The sequence below is a fragment of the Scophthalmus maximus genome, chromosome 13 (genome assembly GCF_022379125.1).
Source record: "Scophthalmus maximus strain ysfricsl-2021 chromosome 13, ASM2237912v1, whole genome shotgun sequence".
Lineage (NCBI taxonomy): Eukaryota > Metazoa > Chordata > Actinopteri > Pleuronectiformes > Scophthalmidae > Scophthalmus > Scophthalmus maximus.
In genome coordinates, this window is record NC_061527.1 from 21,931,861 (window position 1) to 21,945,996 (window position 14,136).

At 41.5% G+C, this 14,136-nt stretch overlaps 2 protein-coding genes across 7 annotated transcripts in view; one reads left to right on the forward strand and one right to left on the reverse strand.

Annotated features, from left to right (window-relative positions):
* The first annotated feature begins 247 nt into the window (after positions 1 to 247).
* LOC118317685 (protein SPO16 homolog) overlaps positions 248 to 14,136 on the forward strand; it is a 31,933-nt gene continuing 18,044 nt past the window's right edge. Inside the window, exons 1-6 of one of the 5 annotated variants that reach the window (XM_035646578.2) lie at positions 249 to 605; positions 862 to 955; positions 1,243 to 1,414; positions 1,572 to 1,650; positions 1,745 to 1,862; positions 12,497 to 13,176. In XM_035646578.2, coding sequence (XP_035502471.2) covers positions 480 to 605; positions 862 to 955; positions 1,243 to 1,414; positions 1,572 to 1,650; positions 1,745 to 1,852 — 579 coding nt within the window. In that variant the 5' untranslated portion in view covers positions 249 to 479 and the 3' untranslated portion in view covers positions 1,853 to 1,862; positions 12,497 to 13,176. Of the gene's footprint in view, positions 606 to 861; positions 956 to 1,242; positions 1,415 to 1,571; positions 1,651 to 1,744; positions 1,863 to 3,526; positions 4,188 to 5,463; positions 5,789 to 12,496; positions 13,177 to 14,136 lie in introns of those variants that run through there. The other 4 variants (XM_035646579.2, XM_035646576.2, XR_004795491.2 and 1 more) reach the window with 4 other exon arrangements.
* Positions 1,866 to 9,320, reverse strand: LOC118317681 (glomulin-like). 2 transcript variants are annotated; one of them, XM_035646570.2, is made up of 18 exons: positions 9,099 to 9,320; positions 8,035 to 8,160; positions 6,673 to 6,783; positions 6,482 to 6,590; positions 5,380 to 5,629; positions 4,975 to 5,065; positions 4,730 to 4,896; positions 4,534 to 4,587; positions 4,411 to 4,441; positions 4,220 to 4,309; positions 3,680 to 3,721; positions 3,502 to 3,575; positions 3,189 to 3,273; positions 2,938 to 3,047; positions 2,731 to 2,794; positions 2,502 to 2,637; positions 2,287 to 2,381; positions 1,866 to 2,205 (listed from the first exon to the last, which is right to left on the reverse strand). In XM_035646570.2, the coding sequence occupies exons 1-18, from the start codon at positions 9,138 to 9,140 to the stop codon at positions 2,110 to 2,112; spliced, it is 1,773 nt and encodes a 590-aa protein (XP_035502463.1). In that variant the 5' UTR covers positions 9,141 to 9,320; the 3' UTR covers positions 1,866 to 2,109. The 2 variants fall into 2 exon arrangements, with proteins under 2 accessions (XP_035502463.1, XP_035502462.1); XM_035646569.2 differs by having other exon boundaries at positions 2,502 to 2,794.

Here is a 14,136-nt window from a genome sequence, read left to right on the forward strand (position 1 = left end):
TGCTCAGGTGTTTACGGAACCATCTCTTGGGTGAACTGTTGGGTTTCTCTGTAATATTGTGAGGTCTACATCTTACTATGTAACGTGCCTTGAGATAATATATGTGCTATATAATATAGGTGCCATACAAATAATATTTAATTGAACTGAACATTTATGTGTGCAAAAAGGTTGGTTATTAGGAAGAAAGGGGGGGGAATTATCTGAGGTCATAGGATTGGAAGGATGTCAGGAACATGCTAACTCATGCTAACTCTTGCTAACTCGGACCAGCGAACCGCTCAGCTGCCGTCGCCATGGAGATTGATTAAAAGACAGGTGTGGTGGCGTCGGCTAATCAGGAGGCGTTTGAAGAGGTGGAAGTACAGCGGCCCCACGTGGCCTTCTTCAAATGTGGGAAAAAAAATAAAATAAATAAAGCTCAGCACGAGGTCAACATTGACGGGACGAGCCGTAAATGAATCACTTCGAGGGTCTCGATGTTGTTAAACCTGCGCCGCCTGCTTGTCTTTGAGCAGCCAGCACTGCGGGCGATGGCAACACACACGACGACTGCTGCTGCTGCTGCCTGGAAAACGACGGTTATAGTCAGCACATCGCTTCAGGTAAGGGGCGGGGGGGGGGGGCGGGTAACGCAGGAACGGTCAAACATTTTAACAGTTAGTTTCAAAATGGTGGTTAAATAAATCCCATTATTAATTTGTGTTTGCTAGCTGCCGTTGAGGTGATGCACCACCACCAGAGCAAAGCCGCTATTGTCAACAGCCGTTGAAATGCAGCTCATTCAGCCATTTTTTTCTTATTTGGGTTAAAACTACAAGTGAATTGTTTCGTGTTCATTTACTTTTTCTTTTTTAACAGAACCATGACGCAAACCGGGTGCTCATGACGCAACAGCACCGAGTCCGATTTTCCGACACGGTCGACCCCGGGAACTTCATCTTCCCTCTGTCAGGTAAAACCTGCTGTGTTTTTCTAAGTTAGATGACCTCATAACCGTCGCCAACAACACCGTAGCTCTAATGGGGACAATTAGCTCTCCACTACTTGCAATCAGATTTTTAAAAACCAATATAAAACATACCTTGCACAATCAGAGTAATCGGTTACTATTTACTAGGTTAAGCTGCTCTTGGATCTTTACCTGAACCTGGAAAAATAAATAATCATGGACTACAAACATCCTTTATGAGTTGTCACGGATGTTGTGGCCACACGGTGAACAGTGACATTTTCCGACAGGTACTGCTTTTCTCTTGATTGACCTTCATGACATGCCGGAGCGTTTTGAGGAATCGGGACTCATTGAGAGGATCACAAAGTTTATGCAAGTGCATCGGAACAGCTTTCTTCTTCTACATGCCCCCTTCAATGGGAAAAGGGAACTGGAAATCTTGTCATGGATTCAGTGCAGGTAGATTAATATGTCAGATTTAAAGCGTGGTGCTGCCTATTTGTTTTGCTTGACTGACACTAATGTGGCCAGCATTGTGGTCCCAGGCTTTACGATTCTCAGATTGCGATTCGTGTTTCTAATATCAGATCAATGATACCGTCTTTTTCTATTTCAGATTCTTTGGCGGCAATCTCAGGATTCTGCCCGTGCGGAACAATGCTGAGGTCGTCAAAGGGATGTTGACGATTGCCAAGGTAAATATAAAGGCATACTGCTAAATGAAAAGTTAGACAGGCTCTTTGTTACCTCGTGTTACTTTGAATTAACCCAGAGCTCATTTGTTTGCAGGCCACCAGTAAGCCCCATGTGGACAACATCCGCGACCGGATGTCTCTGGCTCAGGCTCACATCGTTGAAAGCAGTCCTGTGTGGGAGATGCTAAGAGACATACTGTAAAGTTCAGCAGGTGATCCAGCTTCTTCCCAAAAAAACCCTCTGTTGTTTTATTCAATGCTTTATATGGTCAACATAACAAATGCAAAGGTTAAAGCTGTTTTTTTCAACAGCTTTTTCTGTTTTTACACAAAATAACTTTGGCGTAAAATAGATTACACTTCATTAAATGCTTATTTATTATCAATCATAAAATAAAACAGAGTTTAGAAAAAATAACCCCAGTGGTCTGACGTGACACCTGAGCACCGGCGATTGGTTCAGTGCCCAATCTTCCGCTTTTCCTCTGCGATCTCGTCGATGCGGACGATGAGACTCTCCATCAGGTCAAATGTCACCAAAGCGCTCTGCAGCACCTGAGACACATGAGAACAGTCGGCATGTCTCGAACAATATCAAACTAAATGGTAAATGATTTGGACAGAAACTTTCCAAACCTGATGCTGGACCTCTGGGGACATATTGGACACATTCCCACGTTTCACTGTGATGCTTTTGACTATTCTGGCGGATCTCGCGGCGTCTCTTGCCTCTGGAAGAGGACAGAGGAGACGGTTCACGGTATAAAAACTGTTACACTATTGTTCCACTAGCAATCTGCGCAGGGTTTTTCAGTGTCATTTTGTCACACCGCAGAGCAGAGAGCACCTACCTCTTGCTTTCAGCTTTCGATCCTCCCTCAGTGCCTTCAGTTCAGCAGAATAATATCCTCTTGACATGCTGATGCACACGCGCAGCATTTTTAGGTATTCGTCCTTGAGCCTGGTCAGCTCTTCCCACACATCTGTCTGTGGGAAAGAGGGGAACGTCATCAGCTCTCCCCATTCACCTGAGGTTAGCTGGCAGAGGAGCAGTGAAACTGTCGAGTGAGACTGACTTACCTTGCTCCACGGTTCTTTGTCTCTGATGAGGAGAAAGCGTAGAAGATTCAAACTCTCCATTATCCTGGATGAGCAAAGACAGGGACATTGCTTAATGGCTCAGACTGGATCAAGTGTCCAGTCCTCCCTTGTTTGAAGCTCTGGATATGTATCTAGTGTCTACTGAAAGTAAGAAATGAGAAGGCCTGTCATGTTCATGTCAGTCACCTGTCCATACTGTTGAGCAGATCTGTCTCAGCACCTTGTGGCAAACACAGCACAAGTTCTAACAGTGAGAGGAACTCCTCTCCCAGGAACCACGGATTGGAGTTACCAGGCTGGAGAAGAGTCATCACAGATTAAACATCCTCATATAAAATTCAATACATTGATCTGGGAAAAATACTGAGCTTAAACACAAAGAAGATATCTAAGAAATCCTTATGCAGCATTACTACATGTGGCATCTGTAAACTCACCTCCATGGACAATTCTACTTGATTCTTGATGTTCTTCACTATGTAACTTTCTACTCCTGCGTGGTTGCTGGCTTTTAACATGCACCTGCAAACAGTCCGTACAAGACATGATAAAGCAACGACAAATAGAAAGAGAACATGTATTCATAAAAAGATATAGTATTGTTGGGTGGAGAAGCGCTTGAAACAGTCAGAATATACGGTCACTGAGCACTTTATTAGGAACACCATACTAATAATGGGCCTAATGCAAGAACCGTTCGTACAAACAGATTTTGTTCTTAAATCTTTTTCCTTTGATGACCCTTCTCACCTGAAAAACTTGTGCTTTGCCTCAGCATCCAGTTTATTGATGAAGAGCTGGAGAACCTGAAGTCCTGATGTTCTCTATTGGGAAGCAGTGATCACGAAAAAGACAATTCAACGAGTTAATTTCACAGTGTCACGGGTGTAGAATAAATTATTCAGTTTAAGGATATTTGCATACGCACCAAATGTTGCAGTGGGCAGTCGGTGAGTACTTGCCGCAGGTTCTGTGAATTGCACGGTGACGTGAGTCACTGATTGGTCAAAAGTATTCATATCGTTCATCGGACTTCTTTAGGACACATTGATATTTTGTTCGGAATAATTGCATTAATAGTTTTACCTGCAGGGATTGATTGCTTTACATTTGAAATAATATATATTGGATACATTTTTTTTTAGTTCAGCTTTTGACAGTCTAGTGTGGGGGATATGACATGCAACAAAGGTCCACCAGCCGGGGATCGAACATTGGATGTTGCAGTTTTTTGTTGTGCAATTTAACCATTAGGAGCCTGACAACTTGTTGCTTTGTATATTGAAACTGTTATAAAACTTGTATTTCTTAAAGTGTAAACCTTATGTAATCTCACTTCCCAAATAGTACAGGGGTTTTTTGTCAGTTGTATTGATGAACAGTTTGTGTTCATGTTACGTGACAGTAAAATTCTTAATTCAGTTTTTAAAACTGTACGAATGTGGCAGGTGTGGTATGTTCGTCTCACCTGTGGTGCACTGTAAAAGCTCTTCAGTTCCAGTAGACTCACTGCGAGGCTGTTGTCTGGCACACTCTCCAAGCTTTTAGCATACAGTGCCTGATTGATGTAGCACAATTAGGCCCCACCCCGTCAAAAAATTATCTGACTAATCTCACGAAGTGAAGTAAAGTGAAAGGTGTTTATTGGTGGTCCCTTACCAGTCCTTTAAGCAAGTGGGATTCCTTTTTGCTGCCAAAAAAAGCAAGATGAGAGATTATTTTAAGAAACGAATAATTTTAAAACCAGAACCATATTCACCTCGTGCTCTATTGACAGCATACCTACTGAGAAGTTGATCGATGTATTCCATGTTGCACTGAAGAACAAATACGGGACTGGAACAGAGGGAAAAGGGTGCAGTTAAAACTATTGGTAGAGCTCAACTACAAGGATCACTGTCACCTACTGTATGTGTGAGTGGACATGCATCATCATCAATCATCATCTGGAACATAACACTGTAGCTTCTAATCACACCTGAACACTGCTGGGAAGGTGTCCATGGTGACGAGCTGGACGAACAGCAGATAAGCCAGACATGCTCTGGATTCCCTCGACTGACTGTTGTCCACGAGGCTGCTCTTCTTCAGAGAGCTGAAGAAGAGCAGCTCTGAGAGGGACGCTTGGATTGCAGGTAGTGTGACCTGTGGGATTGGAACAAAAAAAACATCTGCTGTTTTGCTGCTTCTCTATAGATAAAAGAAAGACGATTTTTCTCTCACCATTATCTCTGTTGCAAAGAGCCAAAGTGACGATTTCCTCTCTCGGTTTAGTTCAGCCTCCAGCAAAGGCTCTCTCAAGCTCCTCATGCAGCTGCAGAGCAAAACTGACCGTCACCTTCAATACTGCTAGAGAACCGTTTGTTATTAATACTTTACAATATTAGCTTTGTGGGTGAAGCAATACTAAACTCAACAGCTTGTTAGTGTTGAATATACGTCATCGACTGAAACATCCTTAAACCAATCGGTCTCAGAGATAGAAAAATGAAGTATAGCATTTTTATTTCAGAAAATTTGAGGTTGCACAGCCATGTATGGATTAAATTTGAATTATTATACAAAATGCCACTTTTGCCAAAACAATACATCATCTGCTTCAAACCATAAACAAAGACAGTAGCTTACAACTTGAGAAGCTCCATCCTGAGCTCCTCATCTTCGGCGGCGCTAACGTAGTTTCCATCTTTCCCGGTCACCACCTCAACGAAGGACTTTGTGAACCCGGCCAAGGCGGCGCAGCAGCGACACAGGCCGTACTCGTCCGCCGCCTCCTGCTGCCGGGTGTAAGGCACTGGCAGCCGGGACAGCTGCCTCTGCAGGGCGGACAGGATCAGGCCCACCTGAGCTGCCCGTCTGTCCTCCAGCCGGAGCAGCACTATTCAACGAACACAAGGTCGTTGTTAGTTAAACCCAGTGTACAGCAGGGGGAGCCAAATACCAGGAAAAAAAACAATGTATCTTCTGTTAAATAACCATGAGTAGGAAAGTGCTACATTCAGTTGATAATTTTAATAAAATCACTTCTTACACAGAATGTTTAAAAGTTGCAGGTGTCAATAAGTAATATCACAGTATTGAGAATATTGGCTATAAGCCACCATAATTCCAAATGTCTGTCATTAGTAAGTACAAGTACGATCATTAGACATTACAATGTCAGTCTTCACAATAATTTATGGAGGCTCCATCTGTTGTACAGGAGAATATCATGACCACGGTGCTTTCTTTGACCAGCTGTCTACCAAATGTTTGATTTATATTATAGACTCAGTAAACTATTATGATCATTCTCCATCTCCCAATGATGTTGAAAGACATATGTCATGAAGACTCAGCAGCTCTTGATACCTTAAGCATGTGCTGTAATTATAAAGGTCAATATGTTGCAAAAGCGCTTGTGGACTGGATTTGTAAACCTGTTGAATACAGTGTCAGAACTTGTAGAACAAAAATCCTAACTTTCAACATAAAAGTTTGAAAAAAATGTTCTACAACCTCGTGTTTAGTTTTAATTCTGTGACTTCAAATTCAGGTTACATATATTGTGAATATATTGTGAATATTTCAAAGTGAAAATTTAAACGCACAAGTTCAGATTTTTGTTCTACAAGTTCTCACATTGTATTCTACAAGTTCACAAATTCAGTCTACATTTTGCAACATATTAACCTTCATATATTATACAGTATGAGATATAATTCCTTATAATTCGTCACAGTTTTGTCACCTGTTTGAAAATGTGGAACAAGGGCTATGATGATCTCAGAAATGGCACCAGGATGAATGTCCTCAACTAGTTGAAGCAAACTCTGCAGTAGCTCCTCTGGCCTGCAAGTCTAAAAAAAACAATTAGTCTGACATTTAAAGTGATGTAAAGAAAATACCGTGTCATTATGTGGGTGAATAGTTCGTGCCTACCCTGGTCAGATGTGTGATGGCAGCCTGGCAGTAATCGAGACCTTTCTCTTTATTAACCACTTCATTTAGAAGAGGTTCCATGAGAACACAGCCCATGGACTTCACAATCCCCTGAGAGCAAGAGGAAAAATGATACTCCACCAGTTAGTAGAAAAACAAAGAAAGACGCCTTGTTGCGGTAGATTTGCTGAACGTCTTTCCTTTCCATTTAAATGCGTCACTTCATTTAAAAAGTGCATGCAGTAGCAGCTGCAGTTTGCATTTATTTATTTTTTTTTTTGCTGACAATTGTCCAAAGCGACTTACCGTGATCCATTTTTTGACACATCAGAGGTAGGCAGGTAGCATTAAGGGCTCACTGGATTTTACCCACGCCCTGGCTGACCAGGCGTCGGCGCGTTGACCTTCTGTACTGAAGTCAGTGGTGTCACCCACTCAACTCAACTCAAACTTTTTGTATAAAGCACATTTAAAACAACCAACGGTCGTCCAAAGTGCTTTACAGGTCAATACAGGTCAGTACAAGACGATAGCTATGCAAAATTGTAATGAAAAAGGAAAATCCTTGAAGTTTTTTAACACGTCTGAATTTTCCCTATAAGGAGAAATAATAATAATAAAGTGACATTATCCTCAGTAAAATATTTGGAAATCCCAGGGAAAGGATGGACCTTTAAAATAAAAGCATTGTGTAATCTGCAAACAGATTTCAAAGCCATACTAAACCGTAAAAGTCTGTCTGCCTGATTACAGTGTTTATTGGTAAATGTTTTTTCACAATAAAACATTACCATGGCTTTGAAAAAAAGGTGACATGGCTGTCACAAAGATACCATTAGTACTTATACAGTATATAATAATGAAAATTTGTTACTCTGCGTCCATGTTGAAAAGCCGGTGATTCCTCATTTGTTGATCAATCATTTGAACCCCTCGACACCGTTTTAGCCTCGGAAGGAGGAAGATGCCTGTATAAGTGCACAACACAAAACTGCATGAAGCGTGGAGATACAGGACAACCAAGGGCACTTAGAGGAACGCTGTATCGAAGAGAGGGTTATCAGTGGAGCGAGAAATCTGACTGAATGGCTGCTCGTTTCCTCCGCACACCTCCTGGGTCAAGAGGCCAATGCGAGCGCAGGGTGGTGGGCTGCATGTTAGCGTTTAGCATATGGCTGGGCAGCAGGGGGGGTGGCTGCTGGTGCTCATGGGGCTTCAGTGTGGCTGCGTTCGTGCTTTTAGTCCTGTAGGACAGATTAACACTATCACGTCTTATCTACAAAGTGTGACTACAGGCAGTATGGATGGTGATGGAGCAGATCTCTCTCCCCGTCAGCTGTGTGGGAAGTGGCGGAGAAATACCTGGTTCTTCTCGTCCTGGAGGAATTTCAGTAGTTGTGCGTCGTCGCCTCCAGTGAGACACGCAGATCCCAAATTCTTGAACCGCTGGTAGTCGTCCGGTTTCAAATCTTCCTCTGGAGTGTCTCTCTAGGACAGGATGAGTATTATCAATCAAACTCTCTCTGATGAACAGCATTAATAATTTATTCATATTTTCGATGTGTTTCAGCATTAGAATTGTGTTAGCCCCCTTTTAATCTTGACTGCATCACATTCAATTTTCACAGAAGTATTTTCCGTAAATGATAAACCAATATCGTTTTTTTTAATAAAAATACACAATGTCAAACGTTATTTACTAGAATCCCAAGTACATTTGGAGGTAGGTGAAATAAGATAAGTCCAAACTCCTGTCTATTGTCGCAGAATTTTCTTCATTTTCTTTTGATAGGCCACAGTTAGCCTGGCGTTCATTTTTTTGATTTCCAAGAGACGTTACCAACGGACGCAAAGCAATATGCCGCTGGACTCAATTGGATAGCAACGAATCGTGACGTCTGTTGAGCTACGCAAAAATGTCAACAGACTAGAGCAGAGGGGAGATGTCTGTGACGATGATTCCACAATGTCTGTGAACCAGTGTTGCAGTTTTTGTGGGAGGAATATCAAAATATTGGGTACATTTTCAAATGCTCGTTCATCAGCGGCACCCTTTGGTTGTATACAAACTCACTTCTGTCTGTGTCGTGTTATAAACCCCGGCCATTATCAGATAATCAGTTGTGATTGGACCGGCAAGTTTTCTACCTGGTGGAAATCACTTCCCCATGGAGGGGATCTGGATCGTATTCTGGCAGAGATAATTTAAATGAGCGCCCATAATTCATCTGGGTCCCAGGCTATTTTACCGTTGTGGTTGAGGATGATGACAGGCCAATTCACCAGTTGGATGTCAATCACCAGTTGGATGTCAGTTTGAATGATTTGTTAAAAGGTCACACCCTGCAGAATCATTACGATGGGACGACCATGACCATTTTGCTACAAAGCTAAAATGTTAAAGTTATAGAATGCCGTGGACTTACCCATCTCTGGATTATATCATTCACCTGATCTTCATCCATCATCGGTCCTCACAGTCAATCCTATTAGCAGTACGTCTTTGTTTTCCGACACACGACAATAGATGCTGTGGCAGGTACAAGAGTCGGTGTTGGTATCAAAGTGTGCGGCTCTGCTGGAGTCTCCAGGGAGAGAGAGAGATAGAGACCGTAAGGAGGAACACAAACATAAACCTCTTATCTCCCTTTGTATGCAACGTGTAATAGGATTAAACCAGAGCGCTGATGTGTGCGGTCACACAAACCGTGGAACTGTCTGGAAGTGTCCACTTGTCATAACGATCCCAGGCTGTATGATTAAAATGAATGACGCATAGGTGGTCACACATTGAGCGCACTCAAAAATATATTACACCAAGAAACCCTTTATGAATAGTTTTGTAGTCAACTGAACATGTGAGTTTATCCAGCAAAACTACTGAACCTCCTGTCGGTTGGCATGTGTCACTAGACACTGTGGCCAAAATGGTGCACTGTACTAACATCTAGAATGTTGGTGAGAATAATATTACTTATTATTAATGGCTGTATTAAATTATAGTGAGCTTGTCTTTGCCCTAAAATGAAATAAAAAGTTTCTTAAAATCAAGATTCTTCAAAGCATGCTGAGGTGTTATACTGTACAGAAGCGCAGTAAACAGCAGCGCTATGTGGATGTGAAGTGAGTAAAGTGCTTTGAGTGGTGTAGACTAGAAAAGCTCTGTTTAAATATAGTCCATTTACCATTTACCACCTTCCCAGCACCTATTAGTTTCTATTCAGAGACTCGAGAACCGAGGAGAGTCAAAGCTGTACAGTCGAGACAGGAATGGTTTGGACAGTTACACATTGTTTTTACTCTTGAGGCTCTGTGCATCACAACATTCAATTTGAAGTAGAATAATGAATACTACTTTAAAAGTGCCACATATCAGCTCAAGGTAATTGAACAGACAAATGAAATCAAACACAATCCTCATATTTAATATTTTGAGGATAATCCTTTGGCTGCCTGAAGTGTGATCTTCGGCAGGGGGAATGCTCAGTCAGACGTCTTCTTCACTCTGAAAAGCTATTTGGTCCTTTCTTCTTCTTCTCCTGCTTGCACTGCTTTTTTTTAGAGTGTATCCATCGGTTGATGTTGTCTTCGATATGTCTGATATTTTTTTTGCCCTCATTGACCAAACATGATCTTCTACCGTTGGTCATGGTTACCTCTTCACTAATCATATTGACAAACAACTCCATGAACGCCTGATTTGAAGCCCTGTACTGTGGGCACTATGTGTTTAAAGTAGGGGTCGACCGAATATCGGCGTTGATATTCACTATTTTTATGATTATCGAAATCGGCCATAGTTTTAAGCTGATTTGCCAATAAGATAATTTCACTTTAAAATGTGCTACTTTAGCTCTGATGCAGCCGCAGTCACTACTCTCTGGACTTTAGCAGCAAGTTTGTTTGTTCAGCTTCATAATAATGCTGCTGATAGCTCCCTGCACTTTTTCGGTTAAGGTAATGTTAAAAGGCTCTGTGAATTAAACAGGTAAGCGATATATAGGATATATAGTAAATATTTCCTCAGGTTGCACTAGCTGTCGGTTCTGTGTGTGCGCTGAAATAAAAATCTTTTGGCCTCGTGGTTAGCACATCTGTCTCCCATCCCGGAGGCTGTGGGTTCACTGCCTGGCCAGAGCAGTGAAAAATCATCAACAATGACAAAGAGAGAGGCAAGCTTTCTCCAAAATCGCTTACTGCCCCTTGAAGGCATTTCAACAAAGTTTTACGTTAAATTGTTTGTGTTGTTCCAAATTTTAAACTTTTTTACTGTGGACAAATATTGGTTTCAAATATCGATAATCAGTCTCTTAGATTAGTAATAATCGGTATCGGAATTGTCACTGAAAAAGCCATATCAGTCGACCCCTGGTTGAAACAGCTCCCACGCAGTTCTTTCCATATTGGCGTAATCTCAAATTAAAGCTGAGACTTTGCTCTTTAATGTAGTATTCATTGAAGACATTTGTAACTGTCCAAATGCGTCCAGTCCTGAATTGCTGCCAACAAAGTACAACTACAAAGACATTAATTGAGGGTCTGAATTCTTGAGTAAGCAACAGATTTTTCATTTGGAATAAAATATCAGTACTGAGGAAGAAGTAGGAATTGTTTATATTTAGATTACATATACAATACAATAAAGTGTGAAATAAGTAAATGCGACTTTCCGAAGCATTGATTCGCAGTATATTTGCGAATCAATGAGGTGCCTTTGTGTTAAATAAAAGAAATCAACAAAACCACAAAGCACCACCTACAAAATGAAAATATAGGTGAATTCATATTGCACAGATTTTGTTTTAGACCTAAAATGTACCTAGAAAAACTTACCGCTTTAATAATTTTATGGTTAGGTCAAGAAGCAGTAAAACTGATTCGTATTTATTTCACTACAAAAAGAAAAGTAACTGCTACGTTCATTTTGAATAAACACGGGCAGCACAGGTCTGAGCCTCATTGTGTCCCGACAGTATGTTAGATAAATTAAATCAACCTGTGACGTGTCGCTCGGCGCTCCAGACTTCTCTGTCTAATTAAATGGAGGAAGCCTGTTGTACAGAGAGACACGAGGATTAGGAGTGCTTCTCCATGATTGCTTAATGACAACATATTGCTCCTCTGTGTCAACACAAAGGCTTGAAAGGCTCGGATCATCTTTTACCCCCTCCTGCGTTCACATGCACGCGTGATATAATAGAAAGTACAATCAGTGACTCCCCACGCCTGTCAGACAGCTCCGGTTAGAGGAGCAGCTCAAGTCCAGATTTCAGATGAATAGGGAGAGAAGCGTGATTGAACTGTCGGATTTAGCCGAACATCTGCCGCTCAGGTTTGCTCTCTGTATTGCCGCGTGATGAAAGCCTCAGACAAAAAGCCACAAAGCAAACAGCACACACACACACACACAGACTGCTTCTCACTACATGTTTGTCCCTGATTTTCTCATTCTTAATTGCTGGCTGATGAGGTTTAGTTTTGACAGTTGTCCCTCAGAGCAGAAAACAAAATAGTGAATGACATCTAGGATTGTGATTGGTGTGTTTCTCATGAGTACAGCAGGCCATCTAATACATCATATGAATATATTGTTTTTTAATGAGATTAAAATAATATTTTGTTCATTGAACTTGAAAATTCTGGCATCCAATAAAAACACCATAAATAATTTTTCAGTGGAATGGAATTCCTCCTGTTTTCATTCTAGCAGGTACAGGACACAAAATGTATTTTTAAATTTCAAATTGTTTCATTTAAAAGATAATTTGTTTTTATAAGTGAAGGTGAGGATTCATGATTTTTTATTTTTTATTTTTCATGACAGATAACACAAATGGCCAGAGTGAGTAAAAGCAGTGATCACTTTCCAACTCAGGAGGGCGCCGTATATCTGGAAAGGCCACATCCGGGACTGTAGAATGGATTTGTTATTTAACATGCATGGGGACACATGTAAACAAGTAAAAATCCTACGTTCGCAATTATATATAAATTTTCTAAGTATTATCAGGCAAATGTGTTCAAGGCCCGTGAAAACTATTAGTTTATGGTTATTCTGACCCCTCCCAGAGAGCAAGGTGTGTGTGTGTGTGTGTGTGTGTGTGTGTGTGTGTGTGTGTGTGTGTGTGTGTGTGTGTGTGTGTGTGTGTGTGTGTGTGTGTGTGTGTGTGTGTGTGTGTGTGTGTGTGTGTGTGTGTGTGTGTGTGTGTGTGTGTGTGTGTGTGTGTGTGTACTCTGATTCATATTTCCCAAAATCCTGATTGGTGCAAGTTTGTATTATCTGAAGTGACCCCTCCCAGAGAGCAAGGTGTGTGTGTTTGTTTTTGTGTATGTATATATATATATATGTATATATAACTTTCATTAAAATGTAGAGGATACAAAGTAGAATAATTGCTTCAGAAATGTTGTGTAGTAGTCTAAAACGTGTAGAAGTTGCACTTACTGCACATAAAAAAAATCTGATTGCTTGCTGTGAAATGTCCACGTTAATTTGACATTGATATAAACGAATTGGCTTAAATGTTTTGTCCGAAACCTTCTTTTCTGCTTGATTTGGTCCAATAATGAAGTGGTGCATAACAGTAGCGTAAAGGTGAGTGTAGCCAATGATGTATATTGCTGCCTGTATCATTGTGTCCGCAGATAAAATGAACCAGTGTGAAGGTGAGTGTAGCCAATGATGTATATTGCTGCCTGTATCATTGTGTCCGCAGATAAAATGAACCAGTGTGAAACCTGACACACGGTCTGCAGCTTCACATTACCCCTGCAATTTATCTCAGATTAACACGTACATTAATTTGGAAGCTTTGACCTAAGTATCCGTTGCCATGGATGAAATATCCTTTAGCAATCCTCAGGTCGAGTGGAGACACTGTAGAACTCCAGGCATGTGGGGAGCGGTCGGTCCTTCGGTCGGTCGGTCGGCGGCGCGCAGAAGCATTTCTCAGGTCACTGATATCACATAGCCATTTATATTTAATTTGCTCAACGGCAACAACACCATTGTGTAACAAGGTGGGCAGATGTTGGACATTCTACAAGCTCCAGGATGGGGAGTAACTCTGTAGTTTTCTGTGATGAAGTTTGAACGTATATCTTTTTTTTTTTTGCATGTTGATGTGGCCCGTTTGTACACAAGGCAAAGAAAGTTTGCTGTTAAATTAAAAGGAAAATCAGGAGTCAAGCTGACTGACTGTATCATTTCAGTCTTTCAGTTGATTGAGTGCAGTATTCATGGAGCAGTCGAGAACACAAACCGGCAGCGGCTCCTATGAGAGCGAGATAAAGCCTCTCCATTTTCCCGTCCCATCCCACATCTCCTCTGTGACCTCTTAGAGAGCCGGAGGTTCTAAAGTGAACTATTTAGCCATGCCCCCCCTCCCCTGCCCCCCGGAGGCCTCCACAGACTACTGCAAGCGCTCGTGTCTGCCCAGAACCTCCCCAGGCTCCGCTGTGCTT

Bases quoted from the DNA above. Each gene is read 5' to 3' on its own strand.
- LOC118317681 (XM_035646569.2), bottom strand. From the start codon at position 9,140: ATGATGGATGAAGATCAGGTGAATGATATAATCCAGAGATGG. The intron at 3,274-3,501 runs GTGAGAAGGGTC...GACTGTTTGCAG, and splicing joins GCAAAGCACAAGTTTTTCAG to GTGCATGTTAAAAGCCAGCA. The intron at 2,382-2,501 runs GTAGGTGCTCTC...GTCCTCTTCCAG, and splicing joins TCGAAAGCTGAAAGCAAGAG to AGGCAAGAGACGCCGCGAGA.